A 26,971-nucleotide genomic window follows, 5' to 3' on the forward strand; every position below is an offset into this window, starting at 1 on the left:
TAGATAAATAAGTATTAGTTGTGAAACTATGCAATAAAATTATCTTCCATTGTTATTTTGTAAATAATTTTTTTGTCTTGTTTTATAATTGTGATATTTTGTACAATTGTAGTAGCAGTTTTGTATATTTTGTAATAATTGGTCCAAACTTGATGTAAAAATAAATTAATAAAAAGTGCCAATTTATTAATTCTTTATGGTATTTTATTCACAAAAGAACTAACAATTTTCATGTTGATAAATTTGCCACATATAATTTTTATAGGATATGTACTTACTTTTTTTGTTGCTATTTTCTTCTCTCCTCAAATTGTTTTCGTTTGAATGCACAACATAAATTAAGTATATAAAACTATTGCTGATTGCAAAATTATGTTTTTGTGTAAACTTATTTTGTGACATATGTATTGTTGATGCGATTTAAATTGTTGTTTATAGCTTGTTGTGTATTATCCCTATTCAAGTCTTGATTCTTGAAAACTGGAATCAATCAGTTTACCTCTGTAATAAAAGCTGGAAATAAAGTATATCCCGGTGTATAAGTTAACCCCTAATTTTGATTACGAGATTGCAAATTTATGCTATGTCGGGTGTGCAAGTCAACCGCTAAGAAAAAAAAAAGCATGAAAATTTCTAAAATTAAAAAACAAGAACTAGTCTACTAAATTATCTAAAGTTAAAAATTCTTCACATCAAAATTTTTTTACAAAAACAGGAAATTATTGCTTAATTCATTAATTTAGATGAAAGCAGGCGCGTTCAAAATGTAGATTCAAATGCTATTGTAAAATCTTTTAAAAAGTGAGGAATTTCGAATTCTTTGGATGTAAGTGAAGACGATTTTTTGTCGGACACAGCAGATAAGAATGATGTAAAATCCATTGGAGATTGGATGAATATTGGCTAATATTATTAGATAGTTGGCGGGCCGCCGCACCGGACAGGGCCAGATGGAGGAAAATCTGCGAGTCAGCCTTGGCCTGTGAAAGGCTGTAGCGCTTATGAAGAAGAAGATGTATTTACATTATATTTTTAATAGATTTATTTATACAATAGATAGATACATTAGATTTTTAATATGTTATTGAGTCACATCAACTTACCTTGCAAATTCCTTTTAGAGAAAATGGAAAGTATACTCTTAACAATCTTAAAAGGATTTTGTTGTTGCTGTAGTTCATTTACGTCACACTAGAGCTGCACAATGGGCTATTGGTGACTGTCTGGGAAACATCCCTGAGGATGATCTGAAGACATGACATCATAATTTTGATCCTCTGCAGAGGGGATGTCACCCCCGCTTCGGTAGCCCGACGACCTACACGCGAAGTCGAGCACTTTACGGTTGCACAGTTTAACGAGGACCCATACCGCACACCCTCGATTCCTACGCAGACTGATCCAAGTGGTCTCCCACCCGCACACTGACCGCAGCCAGTGATGCTTGACTTCGGTGATCTGCTGGGAACCGTGTCTTAACGATCAGTCTGCTGCGGGACTTTAAATGGATTTTAAATAATCTTATTTTTTCTTTAAATCAAATTTTTTTTCTTATTATTTTAAACTTAAAAAATTCATTTATTTTTTTAAATGTTTGCAAACTTTTAATGTAAAATTGGCGCTGTTTTAGAACAAACTTAATACTATAACAAAAATGATGTATTGATCATATTATGTCTTATTATTTTATTTATTATATACATTATTTTTGACTAAATATTCGTTATTATCAATAAATACTACCCCATACTATTTAAATATTTTAACTATTATTTTATTTATTAATCAAAGAAAGCTTTTTTTATTATGTTTATGAGTAAATTTTATGAGACAAATGCTATGTTCTTCTAAATAAATAAATTTTGAAAAAACAACAAAAAAAAACTAGCATTTGTGCTAGACTTCCTCTTGCTTATCGTTACGGTTTGAAGCCCTTGGAACTTATGAAACAGCTTTCAAATTGTGTTACTTTTAATTCTTTCGTGACGTCACGTAACATCAGCGCCCCCTTCGCATGAGTGTGGAAATGACCTTGTTAAGGTGACTTCCCTTACGTCCTCACTTGTCAAAGACGCGCCGGTTTCATCAGGTGGAAGTCCAAGAGTATTGACAGATTAATCCGTCATGAGCAGGCCAAAAGTTCTAGTTACCCGACCCGGTGTTCCTCAGGAGGGAATTGATATGCTCAAAGCAAAGTAAGATTTTGTTTTAATTTAGAACATTTTGTCAGAAAAATATAGCGTGCTTTAAAGTTTTAGCTTTCTTAAATTGCGTTAGCTGATTTTGCTTAGTTTAGTTATTAAGTAATTTTCCATTCAAAAGCTATATTTTTAATTATTTATCGAAACGATAAGCAGTTCTAATTCTTTTTAAATTGTAATATTTAAATTCCGACAAAATATTCTTTGTCAAAATGTTTACGTGCCAATAAAAAGATTTTTTTTTTTTAGCGAAGCTTTTGTGAATAGTTGTATTAGTAATTTATAACGGTCACGGAAAATGTATAGCAAAAATAAATTATGCGAACTTTTATAGCGACATAGTCTATTACTTTGAAAAATTGAGTATATTTAAATTGTTTTTTTTCATTAAAATTCCTCGTAATGTTATTAACAGTATAAGTTCTTTTAAATTTATCGCACATGCACGCATAATCTAAGTTTAAATTATTATACGAATATTTAAATAAAAACTTCAATTGAAGGTGGCTAATATTATAATAATCAACCTTTTCAAATATTTTGTAGTTGATAAAAAGAGGATGTGTAAAAACAGTTTCAGTAAATTGCTATCAGTAAACCTTTTAATTTTTTTTTAAAATTACTATAAAATCGTATTTTGAATTAAATGTCTTAAGAATTATGAAATGTCATTCCAAGGTAAGCGTTGCACTCCGAAAAAGAACGTATACTACTAGAGGGGAGAATTAATTTCCGAAATTAAGGACTTCAAAATGTATAAACAGAAATTTTTAAGTTGTTTATTACTTTGAATTAATTTAAAAGTAATTTGGTTCTTAAAAAATGGACAATTTAAAAAAGATTAGGTTTGTGTTGATTGTCTTAGTACATTTTTTTGTGTACATATTCTAATGTTTTTTAATCCTTCGAATCGCAGTTCTTTTTCCATAATTGTTTCCATTTCTACGGTTTAGTGATTTTAAAATGCCTTTCTTACCAATTACATTCTGAAAGTTCGATCTAGTTTTCTTAATGACTTCGTAACGACCGATACTATTTGAGGGCAGATAGAACGCCTCTGCCCTAAATTTTATTTAACCTCCCCATTTCAGGAAACAACAAAAATAAAATATTTTTATTGAAATAAATTATTTAGTTAACTACTTCTATGCAAATCTTTCAGTTATCTATTCTGTTTACTTTTTCATGGCATGAATTGTAATTAATTTCATGACATATACGTTAGTTGAAAAGCGGCTATTTCGTGAACTAGAAGTGTTATTTAAGTTACTTAATAAAGGAAGACAAAATCAGCACTTTCGATCGCGTATGCAATATCGCGTTACTTTTTCAAGATGTGAATTTCGTGATATATGCTGTTTGGAAAGTGGCCATTTCGTGAACTAGAAGTGCGAAGTTATTTAAAAAAAAAAAAAAAATTAGCGAAAAGCTCACATTATTTTAGCAGTTCCCATCTAGACTCAATAATTTTTTTTTAGAAACTGCTTAGTCCTTCCAACTTAATCTCTGATTTTTTTTTATTGAAAAGTTTTATGCCTTAAAGATATTTGGAAATGGATAAAGTTTACATCATTGAAAAAAATATTTAAAATATCCATCAAATATACCTTGGGAAAAAAAAAATCTCTTCTCCCAATATTGAAAAAGAAGACTTTAAACTATTTTAAGGTTATAAGAACTTCAATAAGTACTAAAAATATTTTTAAAAAAAATATACATATATATATATCCCCCAAAACTACTTAACAATTTGGAACTTCAAAAAAATTACTATCCTCCAATGTACTTTTGTCAATAACCCTGTTATTATCAAATATATTTTATCGTCATTGGACATTTAGTTTGATGTTATAATATATGCTTAGATTTATATTTTGGTATAGATTTATATCGATTTGGTATAGATTTTGGTATAGATTTGATTTTATAATCAAAGATCGACTACTTTTATTCATATTTAGTCTGAATAGATGTAGCATAGCAATATTTTTTCCCTCAAATATTTTAAAAAGCAGTAAAGTGTGAATTTTGCATATTTTCTGGTAATTTATTTTTAAAATACATTTTCCCCCACGTCTTTTTGGAACCCAAAAATGAGCATATCCTTATTCTTCCACCTTCCTTCAGGAAGAGTTTTACTTTATGACCGACCTGAACAACCACTCGACCTGAACAATCTTGAGCTTACGACTATTAATATTCCACTCCGTAAGTCTTGTAATTTTGAACCCCATCTAGAAGACAAGGGGACTCTAGGATCAAATATTGGGAAAAGCTTATATTCATTGAGGACTTTTTGACAGATTCAACCAGCGTTTGCGTTACGCGAAGGAAACCTCCCACGGTTAGCCAGACGTCATAGATTCTAACCAATGATCAGTCTACCACTGAGATATTTTACGTCATCACTTTGGTGTTTGAAGCAAAATCAGTCTAAATTTGTACCTTTCTTCACGTTTTAGTAAAAAAAAACAAAAAAACGTGGAGCTCCTGTAACAAGACTGCCTTCAGTTAAGGCAACAAAGTAATCCCTCCTTAAAAGAAAAAAAAAAAATCTACCGCGTTTACTAAATTTTAGGGAGATTGAATAAAATTTGAGTATGATATAATACAAGACACCCTAAGCATGCAGAACAGACTTATTTTATTTATGTCCTTTTTGTCTATTGAAAAATTATTTTTACATACAATTTGGAATTTTTCGTTGAAATATTCTTTACTATACGTAAAAAAAAATTTCAAATGGTGGGAAGCAATATGTAACTAAGCAAAAATTGTTGGTAGATTTTGTTTTTACGTCACTTGTAATTCTTATGCACGAAGGCCAGTGTGAAGATAATGGCAACACATCATTCATTCTTATCCTTATTTATTATGCGAGATGGTTTGAAATTCGATTGTATTTTCATTTTTTAGGAAGAAAAAGGATATCTTTGTATTCATTCAGTCATGTATTGTGTATTTAAAATAGAACTTTTGAATTATTATCTTTTACTTTAACTTTTCAGTGTTTTAATGAGACATTGTGTTGCTTTTTTCCCTTCGGTTGAATGAATTTACGAAATCTTTTACTCACTTCTTTAAAAAAAAAATTTTTTTTTTTTGGTCGTAAGGGTAATGCATTTATATCAAAAAAAATTAAAAAATTGTTATTATTTTTAAAATTTTTTTTAAGCTTAGGGGTTTGCAGGACTGAAGTCCTTTCTAAAAGGGTTTTCGTAACAAAATTTTACGTTTTCTGAAGGAAAAAAAGTTACTACCTGTTTTAGTGTGAGCAATTTGACAACGAGTGTAAGATAATATTCAAAAAACTTCCAAAGTTACAGCAAATTTATTGAAACTCACTTTCTGAAGACGGACACCCAGTTTCTAAACTGAAATCGTCTCAAACTAGAGTAGTTAATTCAAAATGTTATCCTTAAATATTTTTTATCTTGGAGTGCTAGATTTTTCAATTTCGAATTAACCTATTAAGTTAAAACTTGACTATCGGTTTAAATATCGCTTAAATTCATATTCCAGCATTTGAATACTGGTAAATATTCTATTTGATCAGTATTTTTTTCTTCTTTTTATAAAAATCTGAAATTATTATTTTTTTAAGTTGTATTTTTTGTGTTTTTTTTTTTTCAAAAAGTATATTTGTCTGCCAATTAAAAGTGGTTTTAAAGTCATTAACATTATTTTAATCGTGCGTACAAGATGTCATAGTATCTCTAATTTAGAGTCGAATAAGCCCCAAAGAAAGTTAACTTACAAAACTTGTTTAATCGTTTCTAAGGAATTTTTGCATTTAAATAATGTCTGTGCTTATATTAGACTCCAGTTAAAAAAAAAAAAGTTATGTTATAGGAAGTCTAAAAAGTTTTAAGTTGATGCTTTCTTGACAAAATCAAAACCTTTTGACTAGCGGTTCCCAAATGGTGTTCCACGGAACCTTAGGGATCCGTGGAGGAGGTAAACTTGTTCCGAAAGTAAAATTTTTTTTTTTTAAAGTTTATTTTTGACACCTGTAATATATAAATCCAATCACTAATCCATTATTTACTTAATATTTTGGTTACCTTTACAATATTATTTAAAATAAAATGCCAATAGTTGGGAATCGCTGACCTAGACCACTTGAGAGAGAAATACTGTATGTGTTTCTATAGCTGACAACACATTATGCCCAAGTTGACTAGCGAATGAAAATTATGTATATTTTAGCTAAGTTAACTTACTCGTGTCTGAAAAACAAGAGTTGACGAACCCGAAATCATTAACGTTAGACAGGCTATTTATATTTAAATGGGGAGGTTCGTCTGGAATTCACGAAGAGAGAAAGAGGGGAGGGGGAGGACGGAAACAAGAAGCCTTGTCTAGTTTCCCTTTCGTAAACGGAATATGTTCATGATCTGTAAGCTGCTGTATCGGCACTTAGTTATTTTAATACATAATTGTTCAAATCAAATTAAACAGATTCGCGAACACTTTCACTACAACATTTTTCAGCTTTATTTCATTCTTATTTTACATTTTTCTAACCCAATGAGATTATAACCAGAAGTCACATTAGAAATCTTTCAACGAATATTAAATTAGCTTAAATGTGATAAATATTATCAATATCTATTGGCAGAAAAACTGTTAAAAATTTGAAAGGATTTTTAGCTGAAAAAAATAGATAATAGTTACAAAAAATTATGATATTTTTTTTAAATTTAAGAAAATTTATTTACTCAGAAAATATTGAATAGATTTTATTAATTATAAATCTAATAATAAATGTTAATTAAATGAATTATCCCAAGAAACTGAAACTGTAAAGTATTACTTAATTAAACATTTCATTCGCTTAAAAAATAGACAAATTGGAATTAACAGTTAACATGTTTAAAGCGCTCAAAAAATAGGCGCCCATATTTATTTTTATAATCGTTAAATATTAACTTGCGACTCTTAATTTTAAGTCTTGAAAACTGACGCCTATTTTTGAGCGCTTGAAGCATATCGATTGGTCTTTCCAATTTGTTTATTTTTGAAGCGAATGAAGCTATTAATCAAGTAATAAATTTTAATACGTAGCTGGTAACGGTTATATGAAAAGTGTTCCGTAATCATCGCCCTAAATATATATTTTTAGAATACTTATCTGAAATAACAGAAAAGCAAGGTTCGCAAATTAATATTTGGCGATTAGAAATAACCTAAATTTGTCAAATAATAATCAAAGACAAAATTAAAAACATTGAAACCAGTTTGATTACTTATTAAAGCTTGTTGTTTCTGATAAATCTTTCTCTTTTTTCTTACTTCAATCAGACAAGTTTTTGATACTGTTTGACAAGTTTTGATTCCATTATAATTTTTTTTCCTGATTAATTTTTTAAGCCCCTTCCATGTGTATACTCCTTTTGACTTCACGTCTCGCAAGGATTCTAAAATGCATATTAACCTTCATCAGTTGAAAAAATTAGGATAATTGTTTATAATCCTTTCCTAAATTTAATCATTTTTTTGTCGTCTCATAAGAAATATGCTTCATATTCAAAAATAGATATTTTTTTAATTCATTGTTTAATAAAATTGTTGCAAGTAATCGTAGTTTATATAAATGTTAATTTAGTTTGTTTAACAAATGCTGTATGCAGTTTGTTTCCTTTAAAGAAATCACACTGTTTTGCATAATTTAGAAGCTAAAAAAAACTAATGGCGCAGATATTTATGTGTAATCAACAGAAAGCTATAAATGCATACCGATTTCCGATCATACATTGCTACTTAATATTTCGAAAATATTATAATATTTATTTTACTCCATTAAAATTGCTGATTTAACTCATATAAAGTATTTTTTACATCAAAACTAAATTTCTTATTTTTATGATGTAAATACTTACTAAAGAGCATGATTTCTAAATATTTATGTGATTCTGGAATGTTTTTATAAGTAAAATTGTAGATCATAAATTATAGTTTTCATCACACTTTTATGTTTAAAGTCTCGTAAATTTTGTAAAATCGAAGATATAGAACATTTTTCTTTCTGTAATTTATTGGTTGAAATTTGCTAGCTGTCAACACATTTTATAACAAGATGCGATCGTTTTCTTTTGTTTCGCAATACATTGTTATCGAAACGTTAAATGACCTGTGAAATTTCGCTATTATATTGATTTGTAAATACGACTATAGCAATAAACTTATATTTATTCGCGTAGTAAAAAATCAGAACAGTATTTTTTTGTTATATTTTACCGCTTGAAAATTTATTTACGCTTTGCTCCGTGGAACTTAAAACGCTAATAATAGTAAACACTCACAGATTTGCTTTTAAAATTTGGTATGCCATATTTTCTTTAATCAACTGTTTGAGATAGATAAATCGATTTGGAGTCACAAAACGACGAGTTTGTCAGTCAGAACGAAGAAATCTGGAGGAACCATAAAGCGGGAGTTCATTTTGGGATTACCAACTGTTTGCCGAAAGCCACTAACATGTATTAAAAAGAAAACTAAGGCAAGTAACGAAAGTTTAAAGATTTTGTACGCAGAGTGTCTGCGAGAATTTTGTTCATTAATTCTATCCACTTTTATTGAACGAACTATACACGAAGGAATATAATACTGTAACAAATACTTAGTTTTTATTTTGAGTGCACGATTATTTTTCTAAAACGAAGAAAAAATAGTGATCTCGATACCAAGACAACGAGGCAGACCATTCGTGAAAAAAATATTTACACAAAATATGCACTTGTATTATTACAACAAAAGTCTACGTTGCTTTTATAAAGAAATTATTTTGTAACTATAAATCGTATTGTTGAAAAAAATGATCCAAACGTAGACGCAGATAAAAATACCTACACAATAATAAGAGGACTACGGACTAACTGTGGAAGGTTTTCTTGCTTTTCCTATAGTTTTAATGCAAATGCTCAGAAATTACATTTTTTATTCTATTCCAAAAACAAAATTTTTTTTTATACCGTAACAGAAAGTGTACGTGGTTATCTCAAATTTATTACTAGGATAGATGATAATATAAAATGAAATCAATTATCATATAAAACAAAAATATTATATAAAATGAAATCTATTATTATATAAAACAAAAATATTATATAAAATGTAATCAATTATTATATAAAACAATATTATATAAAATGAAATCAATTATTATATAAAACAAAAATATTATGTAAAATGAAATCAATAATTATGTTTAACAAAAATATAATGTAAAATGAAATAAATTATCATATAAAACAAAAATATAATGTAAAATGAAATAAATTATCATATAAAACAAAAATATAATATAAAATGAAATAAATTATATAAAACAAAAATATAATATAAAATGAAATAAATTTTATAAAACAAAAATATAATATAAAATGAAATAAATTATCATATGAAACGAAAACGATTAATATAAACTATTTTTGAACGAAAATTCGGTTTTGCGAATTAAAAATTTGTTTCGAGACAATTGCGAGGTTGGTTACGCAAGGAGTGCAATGTGGGTGACATTTCTAAAAATATTACAGGACTTTTCTTTCTATTAACTTCAATGCTAACAAAAATTTCTTCTAATGGTTATAGTACCACGGATTAAAATTCCATTGCCGTTATTAATAGACCTCAGATGTTTTAACAATCTTCCTCCCTAAGTAATTAACATGGGAGCTTGTTTCTTTCAATCAAAACGTCTTCAAAAATAAGTTTTTCTCAATACTTCTGAGTTTGATTCGAAACTGCTAGAGTATGAAGGACTTTTATTTTAATAAAAATTTTATGTTTTGATTTTTGTAAGAAATTTCTGTGTCACTACAAGAAACAAACTGTTACGCAATTGCAGCTGGAGTTAGAGAGCGAAGATGAACTTAGTATATTTTCAAATAAACTGATGTTATTCAGTTTCATGAATTATGAAGCCATTGGGCCACAGACGAATGCTGATAAAAATAATTGCTTTTTTTCATCCGTCACATTGCGTGTGGGTGATTTTTCATCTAAAATCAATGCAACGTCCCGAATTCTGAAGAAAAGGCTGTATATTGATCAATAGCAGGTAAAGCAAGTGGGGGGCCTCAAACTTTCATATGTTTTACTTTTAATAAACTGGATTTTTGTCCAATGAAGTGAAAGATTATAAGCTGACAAAATCAAAAAGAAATACTCAATATTCATTCGAGGAAAGTATCTCAGCATTGAATTATTTATACTGTGCAAGTTTTAATTTTCTGTATTGGCTTACAGTATGTTGAACTGTTGCCTAATAAAGTACGAATAGATTTTTGGAATTTGTTCCCTATATTTGATGTAAATATGGCAATGTGGTCTTTGTGCTGAATAAAAAACACAGTTTTTATTTATTTCTATTACTATTTTTTATTTTATTACTTTTTTATTTCCCTTTTTATAACATTTAAAGCTAACGAAAACAGTGAGCGAGATTATTAAATAAAATTAAAATAGTTTTCTTTAACTCTTTTCAGATGTGATGTGGAAATATATGATCAAGATAAACCAATAGAGCGAGATGCTCTTTTGAAGGGTATAAAGGGTAAAGATGCCCTTTTTTGCCTTCTCACTGATCCCATTGACAAAGAAGTAATCGAAGCTGCAGGTAGGTGTTGACGTTGTTTTAGTTTTTATCAATACATTTTTATTTTTCTCCTTGCTTCTGTCAAAATGACAGACTGACGTTTCGCCCTCTATTTCTCGTGCCCGTAATATTTCGTGGCTGTATTTTTCAAAAATAACGCTATAATATTAAAACAAATGTTTATTTCTCAATCCATGTACCAAAATATTTACTTGTTTAGAGATAGTATATTTTGAACTAGATGCCAGCAGGCATCAAACATGTAAAAATTTACCTAAGGATTAAAAATTTATATTATTGTATTGTTAATTTATGACGTAAAGCTTCCATTCTGAAGAAATTTAATATCATATATCTCTATCCTATTAGCTTTAAAATTTATCACCAAGTATATTATGTTTTGTTTCCCATTTTAAAAAAAATTGCACATTGAACGAAAAAAGGTTCATAAGTTAGGGTTTATTACTTAATAAACCAAATTGCAAAACCCATAAAAAGTACCTATATTTTAACGAATACTATGCGTAATATACGTATTTACTAATATCTTAACTAAATAGGATGAATTTCATTATGCATTCCAAATGTCACAATTGTGTTCCTCCTTAAATAAAGGAAAAACATTTCGTTGAATTGAATATCGTTAATTCTTAGAAAATAAAGCTTTGGTACAAAATATAGCAAATTTTAATTTCGGAACAAAAGGCACTCAAGCCGGGTTAACTTTACTGCTATTTGATAGTTATTTAATGAAGCTGGGAGCTATGAAAACCCTCTAGTTAGCCGAAGGTTTTCGTAATTTCCCTCATCCTGTAACGCAAATGCAGGCTAGCTCCATTCCCTCCTTGACCCAGGAGTTCTTTGTCCCATGGATTTAGTTTTCTTTTCTGGATTATGTCCACAGTTTTGGACATCATTAAAAGGCACACAAACTATAAATATAACTGCTGTTCAGGGCAGGTTCTAACTGCTAGAACCTTGGACAGTATGGGAGATTTTTCTGTATGTGGTGGATTTAGTAATATCACAAACAATTTTATGTTACAGGAAAGCATGTAGATTTTATATCGAACTGAGCTGGAATCGGGAGTGCTAAAGGGCATATTAATATCGTGATGTAATCAGGAACGCTGTTTTTTTTTTTTTTTTAAATTATGCAAGATTAATTTTGTGATTTTATTTTTTTGCGAATTTCGATAATGTCATGGGTGCTGTCTGTGCAAACTCGTTATTGGTACTTGAATGCTAAATATTTAATACTTTGAAAGAATCTAAAATGACAGATTTGTTTATGCAATTTTATCGTCCCGATTCCTTAAAGTTATGAATATAATTTGAAGGTTATTTTTTATTTTTTTACTCTGATTTGATAAAAGCTTGCAGTAAACCGTTTTGCGCTGTTAAACCATTTTGCGTTAATAAACTGTTTTGTATTATTTAAACGCTTTGCGTTAATAAACAGTTTTGTATTTTGGCTTGAAATATGAAACCAAGACGCTAAAACAACCTGTTTTACACAAAGATTTATATTTAAAAAATGAGCTTTTTTTAAAAATCAAAGGTTTTCTGAAATTTTAGAAGAGGAATAAAAAATCGCAGGAAATTATAGTTTAAATATTATGCAAATAATTTACAGAACACCATAGAAACGAGAAACTTTTTTTTCATTGATCCATACTAGAGTTTAAGGTCTGCGGCACAAAATATTTAAGTATGAAGTTAAAGAATTGTCGGTTATTCAGGGGTTATATAAGGAGGTTGGTTATATAAGAAGGAGAAAGACTAAAAATAGTCTTCAAGTGATGTTTTGTAGAAAAGCCATTAACAGCTAAAAAAGTTTACTTTAGAGTAATCTGGTAAAGTAAAAATAGTAGATTTACGGGACTTCCTTTTGGGTAAAATGAACCCTTAATGGAATAAAACCTTTTTGTATTCCCTTCTCTTAAAGTTTTGTTTTAAGTAGGAAAAAATACTCTGCTTTAGATGTCTCTTTATTTTCTGACATGAATATTCATCCAAAATATTTTCTTTATTTTTTCCAGCTTAATCAAAATAACTCTTTGAATTACAGGCTTATATATTTATTCCTTAAAAGTGGAACACTTAATTATTTTTAATGATTAATTAATGATTTAAAAAGAGTTGAAAATAATGTCTTTCCTCCAAACTTATCGTAATATAGATTAGAGAAAACGTATCACGTGACTGCAATTTTACCGCCGGTGACGAACAGCCAATCCGCGTAGGATTTGCAGCCATGTCGATGAAATTATCACTTCGTGGCCTCTTAGTTTTGAAGCCAACCTAGAAGACGAGGAAACATTTGGATCAAAAACTTGAAGAAAATTTCTTATGTGAAAGACTTTTTGAAGACTGCGTTTCATGGAGATGAAAACTATGAAACTCTTCCACAGTTAGTTCGACAGCAATGGGAGTCATAAGAACTTTAAAAAAATTGTTTAAAAATTTTAAATTTCTTACCACTGAAATATAAGCTTTTATCTTAGTGTAGTTATATTTTACTGACTTGTTCAATATCCTCTGACTTATTGAAAAAATTTATTACAAAATATTAGTTTTTAAAAGCATTTTATGGCATTGCTGCGACTAATCTGTTTGAAGAAGATATGTTTGAAGTTTGCAATTCTATTCTCTATGACATGATATCAGTCATACTGAATTAAGCAATAATGCCTACCATATTGGATCAGCCATTTTGAATGGTGCCCTCATATATACAATCACCGGCCTCGAAAATCAGAGATAATTTTTTGAAATGAAACTTCTAATGCGACTTCCAACAAGGTTATGTTAAACGTTTAAAGCTCTGGCAGCTCACAAGCTCTGGCAGACGTTACTGGTGAAGAAATGAATTATTGTGAGCGGCCTGTGATCCTTACAGGAGATTTTAATGTGAATTTCTCATTACCTGAAGCTGAAACATTATTAACCTTCCTTAAAGACAAATTTGGATTGGAAGTGATAAATGGTAGGAATGATCCAACAACCAAAGGGGGAACAACCATTGATGCAGTTTATGCAAGAAATATTGAAAAAATAGAACTCAAACATTTCGTATCTCACTTTAGTTATCATAATTCCATTATAAATGTTATAGATTTGAATATTTCTCCATTTGAAAATTAAAAGATACGATCAATTGTGAATTGTAAGCAATGTTAATAAAGTTTGTCTTAAAGAAACAATATGATTTCACTAAAAATCTATTTCTACCCCTTCCTATTTTTATTTTCACATTACGAAGTTTCACTTCCGCGCGGAGGGACACCACGCACTATTTTTTAAAAATTTTAAATTTACCTATGCATAGTGTTCGCCAGCGTTCATTGTTATGGCAAATATTATGCTGGCAAACAATATGTAATAAGTAGGTGGCGGAAATACCATTAATGGCAGATAACACAAAGGAATAGTTAAGCAACATGACAGTTAAAAGATCTTTTAAATCGTCAAACCAAAGCAACTAATAAGAGAGGAAACATAAATTCAATATTCTGAAGGAAAAAAAAGCATTGCTTATTTAAGATTACTATATATAAGAATTATATATGTATTTTTAATTAAATAAGTGCAACGTTTGCAGGACCTCAGCTTAAAGCGATTGCTACCATGTCTGTTGGTTTCGATCACATCGATACTAAAGAATGCAAAGCCAGGTGAGATTTTTTTTTTCTTTATGTGCGGATGTTTTGTAAAGAAAAGAACATTAAAAAAAAATCCTTTTATGTTTTAGAAATATTCCAGTAAGTAACACTCCAGACGTCTCAACAGATTCCGTTGCCGAAATGACAGTGACCCTATTATTGGCCGCTGGACGAAGATTAATGGATGCGGCTTCAGCCATCAAAAAGTAAAATACAGTTTTTGAAAACTATTTTAGATTGCTTTTAGGACGATTCTATTTCCTTTTATGTGACGCCATTAAAATAAACACTTGAAGGTCGCAGAAGTATAAATCCCTTTTCTGTCTGTTTTTTCCCCTACTATCTATAAATGAATGCGAAGAAATTTCAACTTATGTCGTTATAGGTTGTTTAATCAGTGATTAAGTCATAGGTTGTCTTACTATATAATTATAATAATCCTGTACGAAAAATTGTAATTTCAAGTCAGTCTCATAGCTCTCCGACAGATTCTGTTATAGCTATAAAAAGGTGTCTATATATACTAAATTGGCTATGCACTGCTCTACCTATAATATTTCTTACAACGCTGTCCGATGATTTAATATCTCCTCTTTAGGGTTCGTATCTCAAAAACGGTGTAAGTCAGGACGAAAAGGGAAATGAGAAAGTTGTAGTTTCGTTTATTTATAACGAATGGCCACCTTTAAGATATTAATGCTGAGAAAAGGGTCCATAAAACTTGATTTCCCACAGTGTGACGAGACAAGGCAATCTTTCTTTTTCGTCTTTTTTTTCCCAATGAGCTGCACAATCGGTCTTGAAGATGAGCAGTCTTAGTGCGTTCTCCAGAGGTGGTATCCACTCTTTCAGGACCACCACAATGGGTGAGATACCGTTGGTCATGTTAATTTGGACGTCTAGTTTCTGCCACACTAGATCGCAGCACCGAGACTCTGTTTGGATGCTAAAGTGCACTAGAAATTTAGTTTTGCCGGAAATGCCAAGAGCCAATAAAGCCCTCCAGGGATCTTTTACATGCCGCATAATCATACGACATGGTCGCTGAGGATTTTCTGCATCCAGAAAATCCGGTGTCTGGGCTGGGGATCGAACTCGCAGACTTGGGCTCAAATGGCCGACGACAAACCAACTGCGCCACCCAGCCACAGACAAGGCAATCTTGAGGGGAGAAAAACTAGTTTCAAGATATTTTTAAACTTTTTAAGTTTTATGCACTAAAAATAAAGGTATATTATAGCTAGTTTGCTTTCTTTCTAAGATAGTTTCTTTACATCACAATGTAGAAAATCGTTGAAAAAAATGTATGTTGATTTTAATTATCCAGACTTCAGAAGATGTCTATTCATATTACATCAATGATGATTTACAATTCACCCTAGAAATTCACTTCTTATCTTGCACTGTTTTCAAGATAGGAACGTTATTTCTTCAATTTTTACCGGATAGAGCTATGGTAAAAAGTGCGTAGTTTAATAAAGTTGTACAGCGCTACTGTACTACGCCTAGAAATCATTTTTTTTCAGCACTATTTGAATGTTTAATGTAGCATTTTTTGTAAATAGTAGCGAAATGTAAATCAGCAATTACAACTTTAATTTATTTTGACTGACTGGAAACTGCAATTTTTACGCGTTTTCAGATGGATAAAGAGTGAATTCAATGGCTAGAATGAAGGTCAATGGATACCAAACATTGTTGTAGTTTTAAATAATGCATTTAGGTTTGTCAGAGTATAATTATCTTATATACAGAAAACTATACTCATAAAGTTCGTATTTAATTGTCTGAAAGTAGTTAAAAGTAAATAGTTAAAAAAAAAAGGCAATTCAGAGATATTTTACAATTCTACAAATTTTAATTGAGATATTTGTAATTCGATAAATGAAATTTTAAATTTTTTTGCAAGTACATTTCGATTTCTCTTTCCAGGGGTGAATGGGTTTATTCTTGGAGTCCTCTGTGGCTTTGCGGACAAGGCTTAACGAATGCAACCGTTGGTATTGTTGGAATGGGACGAATTGGTAAGCGGCTGTGCAGTTAGTTTTTATTGAAGCATCGATTCGAATTTCCTTTACAATAAAAACTAATTACCAGAAATTTTGAAATCATTGTTTACTAGTTTTAGTTTAAACTGTCTGCACAAAATTTGACTTAAATATTACAAAATGTAATTGACTTGTATACTTATGATTTTATTTCTGTAATTAGAAGTTTTCGAACGTTTTAATCTAATTTGTTTTTGATTTCTGGTTAAAAAGTTTATAACTGAAAATGTTTTAGGGCAAGGAGTTATGAAACGTCTGTTACCTTTTGGAATTGCAAAAGTTCTTTACTTTGATGTATTCCATCCAATCAAGCCTGGTATGAATTAACGTTATTTCTTCGTTTTCAGATTTTTATGTAACTTTATTTACAGTGATTAACTTTTTTTAAACGAAATCTTTTGTTAGCCGAGGATATGGGTGCTCAATATGTAGAATTTGAAGAGTTAGTGAAACAAAGCGACTTTATCGTTGCAATGTGCAATCTCTCCGAGCAAACGAAAGATCTTTTCAATGCTAAGGCCTTCAATCTCATGAAACCTACAGCAGTATTTGTAAATACGAGTAGGTAAGTGCAAAGATTCGATTTGTACGGTGAGAAATTTTTAGTTTGATTTTTTTTTTTTTTAAAAATTTAGATTTCTCAAGAACTACTCGACCGATTTAAAAGAAAGTTAGTATTAACGGGTAAGAGTGAAATTAGTATTACTTTCAAACTCTATTTTTCATAGGAACCATATTTACTATAATAGATTGCGGTTGCCACATGGAATTTGAGGGTCAAGAATTCAATTCCGTCAAAAAATGGCATGTTTATTCAGAGAAAGTACGTTTTTGTGTCTGATTCGGTAACTTAAAATAAGGTTTGCTCGAATTTCATTTTACAAGCATATTTGTTAAATCCTCTAACAATTAAGAAAATTCAGTCATTAGTTCAACGGTTATTCAGGTTCCGTTACTTTCCGCACTCTTCAGTGTGTAGAATAAAAAATGGATTACCCTAAATAACTTTTGATCTAATAATCGGATCTTCAAATTCTGGAACTCAATCTCAATGGTTCAATGAGGTGATTTTAAATATGCTAATTAGTGGATGATATTTTCAGTTACGACACAAAAACGTACTTTCTCTGAATAAAAATGTCGTTTATTTACAACGGATTTGAATTGCTGACCGACCAAATATTGGGAGGAGTCACAATCTGAAAAATATGGTTCCAATATTTTAGTCAGGAGATTAGTCCAAAGTTTGAGAAAGTCAATGCTAATTTTAGGTGTTGCGTATTCGCCATGACTCTAATTTTTTAAGAGAATGTTTTGCACGCAGTTATAAAGTTTATCCAATCATAATTTTTAGTAAATAATTATTTTTTATTTTATTTAATAATAGTCGAAAAAATTTTGAATTGTAAGGCATATATTTTTTTTACATCATTTTAAGGAATGTAATTCTACGCAACACTAAATTTGATCGAAATGGAACTAATAGTCCCTTGGAAATTGAATTTTAAAAATACGATTTTTTTTTAAAATTGGATTTTTAAGGAACTTGTCAACAGACTCCCCTCAAACTTTGTATTTTTGCATTCAAAATTACATTTTTTTTAAATGATTTAAAAAAAATCTATACCTCAAGATTCAAAATTTTCTCGATTAATATGAAATAATAAAAAAGTAAAAAATATTTATTAAAAGTTATATTTTGTATGGAATTATCTTTGGATAAACTAATTTTACAATTGCGTTCAAAAACTTTCGCTCAAAAAGTTTTCAGTTCGCTCAAAAAGTTCTGGGGATGTGGTGAAATACGCAAAAAAGTAAAATGAACATTACGAAAATAATAAGTAATGAACTTTTTTAGTTTCCCGCAGTACAAAATTGAAAAAAATTACTTCGTGAATAAGTTTATATTTATTGTTTGGAATTTTATGTTCTGAGATGGTTTGAAGGACTCACAAGGGATAGGACTAAGATATGTTAATTGGTGCGAAATTACTTTAAGTTTCACAATCCAATACGAAAGCTTAATTTTCCTGAATATGCATTCATTGCAATGGATCCGGATTGCTGACTCAAACAATATTCGAAGGAGTAAGAATGCTTCATTTTCGAGTGTATGGCTCCAACTGCTTAGACAGGATATCCATTTTGGTCCCCCCTTCCCTTATGCTATTTTAACTCTTTGTTTAGTTTGTCTGATCTTTAGAACTATCGGGGTAAAATTAAATATCTTTGAACTTACTTAACGTTTTATTCAAGGATATTTCTTTGCAAAAATATATTTTTTAATATTTTTATTTTAATAATGAAACATTTTCGGGAGTAAAAATTTTAAAACTTGTTAGATTATAAAGATGTGATATTTCGAATGTTTTGTTGTAATCAATCTTTACGTAATTGCTTAAAATTTTTTATTACCGTAATGGATTTGAAATGAGGTGAAAAACAGTTAAAATATCATTAAGAGTCCCGAACTTTCAATACCTGAGTAAAATGTTAGGTCATTTTGACGGTGTCTTGGGATATTCATCCACTTTTAGATGCACCTGGATAATTTTTTTTTAAAAATTTTTCCGCACATGCGCCGTATAAAGCAACTACTTCAATTACTCGTATCTGGCGCAGTTTTTATGATTATTTTTTTAATTTTAAAGCAATAATTTCGTTATCAGTTTAAAATTGATTCAAACGCTTTGTTTAATTTTTTTTTGAAATATTTAAGCTATAGCAAAAGTGGCACTAGACCTAGTATATATTTCGGACATTTACCAAAGGTCTAGTCATACTAGGTCTGGTTAAGTGCCACTGCCCGGTATACATTTGCCCGGTATACCCTGCACTGATGTTTTTTTAAGGTCAAGTGCCACTGCCCGGCATATATTTGCCCCATACTCCAAACACTGATGTTTGTTCTAATCTATCGTCAGTAAGTATTTAATACTTACTGACGATAGATCGAACGATAGATATCGAATAAATGTAATTATATCCACGAATAAATTAATATCAAATCGGATGTAATAAATATTTCAGACATTCACCAAAGCGACTAATTTGATTGTCAACAATCACCGGTGAAAGCCAACAGCCACCGAGTTCGGTCATTCACAGTAACATGCAACATCATTTACATAATAACCTCATCAGGACGATTATTTCATACTTTGCCTAAATAGCATCCAGCATTTCAAAGAATAAAAATAATTTGTTTTGTTGGCGATGATCTCGTAAGGCGATAAAGAATAATGCATATTACAGGTAAGGAAGATATTAACCTCGAAGGAAAAGTGGATGAATACCCCAAGGAACCCATTTTGACCACCCTTTCATTACATAATTCATCTGAAATTCGATTTAATTTTTCGATTTTCAGATGATAATTTATAGCAAGAGTGTATGCATTTCAACATTAAAGTATTTTTAAGTATTCTAGGACTGCACAAAAAACGATGGGCGTAAATAATTGCCTCACATTTAAAAGAAAAAATTGTACAACTATCTCAATACCCTCCTTTCGTTTCACGTTGGTCGCAGTCATGGCAAACAAGTATAGGACTTAGGTATTCTTTGACCAAGGTCGCAGTAATCGAAGAAAAGGTTGCTTTGCTGCGAGGAGAGTTATCCTGTAAAGAAAACACATTTACAGTTCTCTGGGTAGCCTGGATTAACTGCGTCTACTATCGCTTCTAGACAAAAGCGCTTAATATTTAATTCGTACGTGTTTTCGTGATAGATCAGCGAAACTTCTGCAAAGATAAGATCAATACATTGTCTCTTTGAATTATTTCTGATATTTTCGACGTTTCAGACATAGGACTGTACGACGAACAGAAAGCTTTCTCAAATGATTGCACGGTTTTTTTAATTAAGGTTTTTTTTAATTAAAAAATTACAATCTTCTCTTATTCGAGTAATAAATTTCTAATGACATGCTAATGCTCTAGATATTCTATTGAAAACTTCGTACAAATGTTAGATTTTGATTCCGCCACTACAGAATTTGCAATTTTATTGTATTCTGTTTAATAATAAATATTTAGTATTTTTAGATTCAAAGTGTATCCTAGAAACATGAAAGCAATTTCGAGACGTGCGTGAGAAAAAGTTATGGCTTCGCTATCGATTTTTCTTTTTTTTTCTACCCCTATTTGTTTATTAAATCTTCATGCATTACAGTTCTTCGTTTCTCGCGTGACGCTCGCAAATGGTTATTTTATTTAAGCAAATAATTAAGATATGTCCATGCTTGAAATTGTTTTAAATATTTACATTTAATTATAAGTGTAATATGAAAATAATTATTCGTACAGCTGATTTATGAATTACTTATAAACATGTGAAACAATTCTAATTAATGTTTGTCCCTAGCGTAGAGTGCCTATTTTATGTTTGAAAATAAAACATTTGAATGAGTCTGATTTTCTTATATTTTCAATTTGATGTATTTATTTTTCCTCGTCAGTTTTCCATCTTTATTTTTAATATTGTAGATTCAATATTATTTTTTAGAATTATATTTACATCTGTAGTTGTTGTACGAAAATAGTTACAAACCAAAACTTTTGTATTACATCAAAACAAAAAATAATTTTGCTTTGATATCATGTGTATTGGTTTTTGTGTAATGCTTAATCAACGTTACAGAGAAACAAAAGTAACTTTTAAGCAAAGAAAACTAGGTGACATGTTTTTTGCTATACAGGGTGATTCTAAAAAGATGGGCAAAATTTTAGGAAGTGATAGTACACACCCAAGCAAACAATTTTTATCAAAGAATGTATGGTCGAAAACAAAACGCAAAGATGCTGGCGCATTTGGAAAGTTGTTTAATGCAAACGTGAAAGCTCCATTCCTGTTGCGAGTTACTGCGCTGCGTTACTTGTCGCCAAGCTTTCGGCCGCTGCAGGGAAAGTTTGTGATATCCTGCTGTGTTTCAGAATGTTCGCCTATCTTTTCTTCGCCGTTGTACTGCGTGCATAGCCGCTGCCGGCCATTGTTTCGAACACTTACTGTAATCACATGCCGTTAAATTTGCTTTTATAACTTAACTTCATCGTTCTTTGAGTGTTTTTGCCTCGTATAAGATTATAAACTTTGACACATTCTAGCGGTTTTGCGTTTTGCTTTCGACCTTGCATTCTTTGATAAAAATTGTTTGCTTGGGTGTGCTATCACTTCCTAAAATTTTGCCCATCTTTTTAGAATCACCCTGTATATGTCTGTAAAAAAAAAAATTGTTTTTCGAACTTCAAACTGATTCAATAATTTAAATTTTTAATTCAATATGTAAACCATGAATTTCTTTAGTTTTAACAAAGTGTTGGTTCCCAATAGTTAAGAGAAACTGAATTTAAGCTTTGGAACTAGAAAATATTTCAATGCATCTGTATTTTATATAAATAACAAGATCTCATGAATAATATCCTAATATAAACACGGCGTTTAGTAATTACCACACATAAAAATATTTTCAGAATTCTTGTAATAAATGAAATAGAGTATACGGTATCAAGTTAATATTTTTTTTAAAAAAAGTATCAATCTAACAGATTTGGAAAGCTAGACTGAAAGAATAAAAACTTGAATGCTTATTCCACTGTAATAAGCTCCTTTCAACTCTACTTTCTTTCAGAAACCAAACAAGTTTTGATGCTTTCAGTCCTACTTTCGTCTGTAGTGATGCATTGGATATTGATGGCATTTTTGGTCATTTCCTTCGTTTATTAACTCTTAATATTTGTCCTTTATTGGCTTCATTCTTTAACAAGGCTTCTGGAAATATATATTAAAAATACTGAATATATATTTTTTTTAAATAACGGTAGGCACTTGAACTCTCGTTCTTCACCTCGGAAGATGCCGGAAGTGTTGCTCATTTAGCTTTACCCAGTGGGCACATGTGAACCTAAGTCACGCAGGCGAGCAACATTACCCACGTCACACTGCCACAAACCCGTTCATAGGGTGGGCCACATTCACACACAACAGAGGACAACACATAGAGAGAAACATCCATGCCCAGAGTAGGATTCGAACCCGCAGCCATTGGCTTCGCAGTCAGGCACGCTAACCGTTCGGCCACCTGCCCGGCACACTGAATATGGAACTCCCTGCATAATCGCCTCCTATTAATTTTTTCTTCGATGAACTGAAACTTAAGTAAAATTTCATAAGTGACTCGTGGCTGCTTTTGTAATCACTTTTGTAAGACTTATGCACCTCTTAAAATAAAATGATTAAACAACTGCAAGTTCGTTGCATGCTTTAAAATGCATCCATTTACGCGTCAATTACGTATTGAAATTCGTCATATGTTGATTTTAAAATTAAAAACAAATGTTGTTCAATTATATTTTTTATACCTTTACCAGAAAAAGCGCTTTAGTTATTATTAAGAAATAAACTAAGCAGTTGTTGTACTAGTCTTATGCTTGAAACTTTTAGATTAGAGTATATTATAACATAAAATAATCTCAAGCATTTGAAGTCTAATTTATTTACTGTTTTGAATATATATATATTTTTTTTTCAATTTAACAGAGGAGGAGTTGTAAATCAGGAAGATTTGTTTGATGCTCTTAAAAATAAGAAGATAAGAGCAGCTGGATTAGACGTAATGGTTCCAGAACCATTACCAAAAGACCATCCTCTAACAACGTTGGACAATATTAGTAAGTATACTGTAAAATATTCTTTTCTTCCTTTTTTTATTTAAGATGTTGCCGGGACATTTGCGAAGGTAGCGAAACATTTCCATAGTTAAAACCAATTCTGAATGTTTTTTTCCTTGTTCAGTCTGACAGCTATGAGTAAAGATTAAGGGCACAGTTTAACTTTCATCTTAACTTATAATTTGCAGCAATTCTTATTATAAAGATTTGCGTCTCAATGATAAATTTAATGATAAATTCAAAATGTATTCAAATTTATCCTTATCTTTTTATATAATACTGAAAGCTACAAAAACTCTAAACTTTTAAATGATGCTGAATCCTCATATCTAAACTCTACTAAGCAAACAATATGCCTATGTTTTAAACTCATTCTTTGAATATTTAATCAAAATGTCCAATTTAATTTTAAACAGTTAAAATAAAATATGTATGCAGCATTTGATTTATTCTCTAGTGTATTTGTTAAATTAAACTTTGTAACTTTTTTTCTTTCTCATTATTGGTATACCGGTTTATAAAATCAGCCACTCAAGGAAGTAAACTATCCCAATTTGAATGTAATTTAAATGAGTGACGAGCACCACTCGATTAAGCTACATCAGGAATAATAACGATGTAGGGAAAACTACACAATGACCCTTTAACCTTAAACAAAAATCAGTGTAGGAAATACCGGGCAAGTGTAAACCAGATAGTGGGTGACACACTCCTGCCTTATATGGATTATTTATAATAATCGATTATTAATAACAAAGTCACTATTAAATCGTACTTGAATGTTTTTCTAATCTAGTCTTCATCTGTATCACAATTATAAGAACACTTCTAAAAAAAAAATATTTTATTATAAAATATTGAATTTGGCCAATAATTTTTTTTTCACGCTGAGCTTGTTTGCTTCACCAAATATGAAATAATCTCCTTAAAATAGAATACTAAGCTACTCCCCCCCTCCACCGCCTGAATGAAACAATTTTCGTTTATCACATCAAAAGTGTGATTTGGGACATCACCCTTCATTTGCATTTTTAATTGCCTCTTACTTTAGCTAGTTTTAAATTAGTTCTACAGTATGTTTTATTCACTTAATTTTGAATTATTTATTTTGTTTTTATTTAGATCTAAATTTTTATTGTGATACAACTCTACATTTTATTTAGTTACATAAAGTATTTTTAAATACCAATTTGTTACAATTATAAGAATGATAGCAAACCAGCAACATTACCGACGCTACAATGTCACAAATACCCGTTCATAGGATGGGACACATTTACACATCACACAGCTGAGGACAGTACAGCTAGAGAAATATCCGTTCCTTGAGCGGAATTCGAACTGGTAGCCATTTGCTTCGCTGTCAGGCACGCTAACCATCCTGACACCTGGCCGGCTTAATAAATTGTCCTCAGTGATCACATTAATTTGCTATTAAATTAAAGATGGCAAACGGAAACATCTTTGGAGATTTCATTCCATCGTCTATATGGTAAGAGCGTTGAAAAAACATTTTAGCTTGAGCCTGACCTGGCATAAAACAAATTTTCAAAACAAGCCCGTGCCCTGTGTTGATTCTTTGCTTGCTTGTTTTTGTTGCCACTTCAATCAGACGCGAAAAACTCATATTACGTTGTTCTTATCGAGAACTAATTTCAAGTTGTGAATAACTGATTTCTATTTTTCTTTCTTTTTAGTACTTACTCCTCACGTTGGAAGCGCTGAAGTATCTGTGCGAGTACAGATGGCTAAACTAGCAGCTGAAAACATCTTGTCTGTTCTTGATGGAAAACCTATGGTTTCACCAGTGCCTCTTGGTTAAAAAAAAACTGAAAAAACTCCATTCTATGTTTTGTTTGACTGCTTTTTCTTTGTGTATCTTGCATCTGTGCCCTTGCCAAAGTATCTTTTTTTCTTCTTTACGTTTGCCTACTTACAATTTATTTTATTTTAAACTCCATTCTATGTGATAAAAAGAAACTTTTTCTAGTCATGCCACTTTATGATATGCCTATTTGAAATGAAGTATTTTGTCTGCCACTAAAATAGGCAGAGGAGAAGTATTTTCTGACATACCTACTCTTAAAATTCCTATTCAGTATTTTTTATAAAAATAAAAACTGTAAATGTTTATTTTCAAAAACTCATCCCACCTTTTATGTGTCCAATCCAAAGTGTCATATTTCAAACATCGTGGAATCGGTTACATCTAACATGTGTTGGTGCTATAAATTATATATCTGTAGCTCCTGTGTTGTAGATTGATGTTTGCTTAATCAAAGCAGTATTTATTGAAATATTCCATATTCTAATTATCTATATTAATATAAATTTATTGTGTAGTGTTCAGAACAAAATCATATACTTCAGAAATCATTTTTGTAATTGTTTTTGAGAGTTGACTTTAGGATTGTTAAATGTTTTATTAACGTTGCATTTATAATCATGTAACTTCATCGAATGTCTCGCCAATGCCTTTTTTTAATTTCTGCCTCATGCAGGCTTTTTATCTGCCTATCTTAAAAGTATATTTCTTCGAATAAATATATTCCTTTCCTATTTCAGTGTTGTGAGTGTTTATTTAAAAATTTTTAAGTATTTACCCGTAAGCCACAATCATCTTGTTTAAAAATTCTGTAATAAAAAGTGGTTACTTAACTTGCAAAAGTAATTTTTTTCGCTTATGTTAAACCCTATCTACAGGGATAACTATGGGTGTTATTTTGAGTTAAGAAACTTAACTGAAATCAAAGCTTACTCCATTAAAACTAAATTTACATAATACTCTGATTAAACATGTTTAACTTTATGGCAGTGAATACTGGCTAAAGAACTGATGAAATTACTAATTTTGTGAAAGAAAACTACTCAGCCATCTTTGGAGCAGTTAAAGAAAACGATGGTAGTACAATTATGAATTATATGGAAAATTTAAGCAATTAAACATGATTTCAGTTATTCAATCCCATAGAATAAGATGGCTAGGTCACATCTATAGAAAAAATGACATTTGGAAAGTTTAACGACAACCGAAAGAGGAGTAGACCAAACAGATGGGTTGATTCTTTAGAAAAAGATTATAAGACCATGGGCATCAATAAGTGGCGAAACTTAGCGTCTGATCGAGCCTGATAAGTAACTATATTTGCAAGGACGGCTTTGGCCTGTACTAGGCTGTCATGCAGATGAAAGAAGATTATTGCATTTGAATTTCAAATTCAAAAATAAGTTTTTCATGAAAACAAAAATCCCAAAAATATTTAGGCTGAAAAAGCTGTATCGTTAGATTTCTGTTATCCGCGGCAATCGAACAGGTTTGTGTTTTACTTCTGGTTTATCATTATTGATTAGTTAACATTCCATATATTTTTTTTCTTTCCTCCCTTTAATATTAACTTTTGACACTCGATTTGTATTTTTTGCCTTTAATTTTTGATTAAAAAAAATCATTAAGGGTGATCTTTATGAAACGCTTTGTATTTAGTCAACATGCATAAATATACTGCATTGTGTATCGTTACTCGTGGATAAATACCTATTCAAAAAATACTGAAAACTATTACAATATTGATTAACAAACAATATTTTCGAATAAAATCTAGACTCTCGAAACGGAAAATTGAGTAAATTTATGTAAGAATTAATTTTTTATCCATTTTCTAGTGCATTTTCTAGAATCAAATTGCTCAAATTTTTAAATCGCTTCAAACTAAACGCAATCGCTGTGGATTCATGAACAGCATAGTTTCCTTTATGGATTTTGATCAATACGACAAAAAAAAAAGCTCTA

At 30.3% G+C, this 26,971-nt stretch overlaps 1 protein-coding gene across 1 annotated transcript; it reads left to right on the plus strand.

Moving 5' to 3' along the window:
• The first annotated feature begins 1,962 nt into the window (after window positions 1–1,962).
• On the plus strand, window positions 1,963–25,740 carry LOC107442829 (glyoxylate reductase/hydroxypyruvate reductase). The gene is made up of 9 exons (XM_016056487.3): window positions 1,963–2,195; window positions 10,691–10,821; window positions 14,405–14,477; window positions 14,555–14,671; window positions 16,398–16,489; window positions 16,749–16,829; window positions 16,919–17,078; window positions 23,051–23,181; window positions 24,879–25,740. Exons 1-9 carry the CDS (start codon window positions 2,125–2,127, stop codon window positions 25,001–25,003), a joined length of 981 nt encoding a protein of 326 aa, XP_015911973.1. The 5' UTR covers window positions 1,963–2,124; the 3' UTR covers window positions 25,004–25,740.
• Window positions 25,741–26,971: the final 1,231 nt, after the last annotated feature.

The sequence above is a fragment of the Parasteatoda tepidariorum genome, chromosome 2, assembly GCF_982258835.1.
Source record: "Parasteatoda tepidariorum strain Cologne lab strain chromosome 2, Ptep-v5.0, whole genome shotgun sequence".
Classification (NCBI taxonomy): Eukaryota; Metazoa; Arthropoda; class Arachnida; order Araneae; family Theridiidae; genus Parasteatoda; species Parasteatoda tepidariorum.

Coding starts and splice junctions, on each gene's coding strand:
- LOC107442829 (XM_016056487.3), top strand. CDS start 2,125: ATGAGCAGGCCAAAAGTTCTAGTTACCCGACCCGGTGTTCCTCAGGAG. Junction 14,672..16,397: donor GCGGCTTCAGCCATCAAAAA/GTAAAATACAGT, acceptor TTCTCTTTCCAG/GGGTGAATGGGTTTATTCTT. Junction 17,079..23,050: donor GTATTTGTAAATACGAGTAG/GTAAGTGCAAAG, acceptor TCAATTTAACAG/AGGAGGAGTTGTAAATCAGG.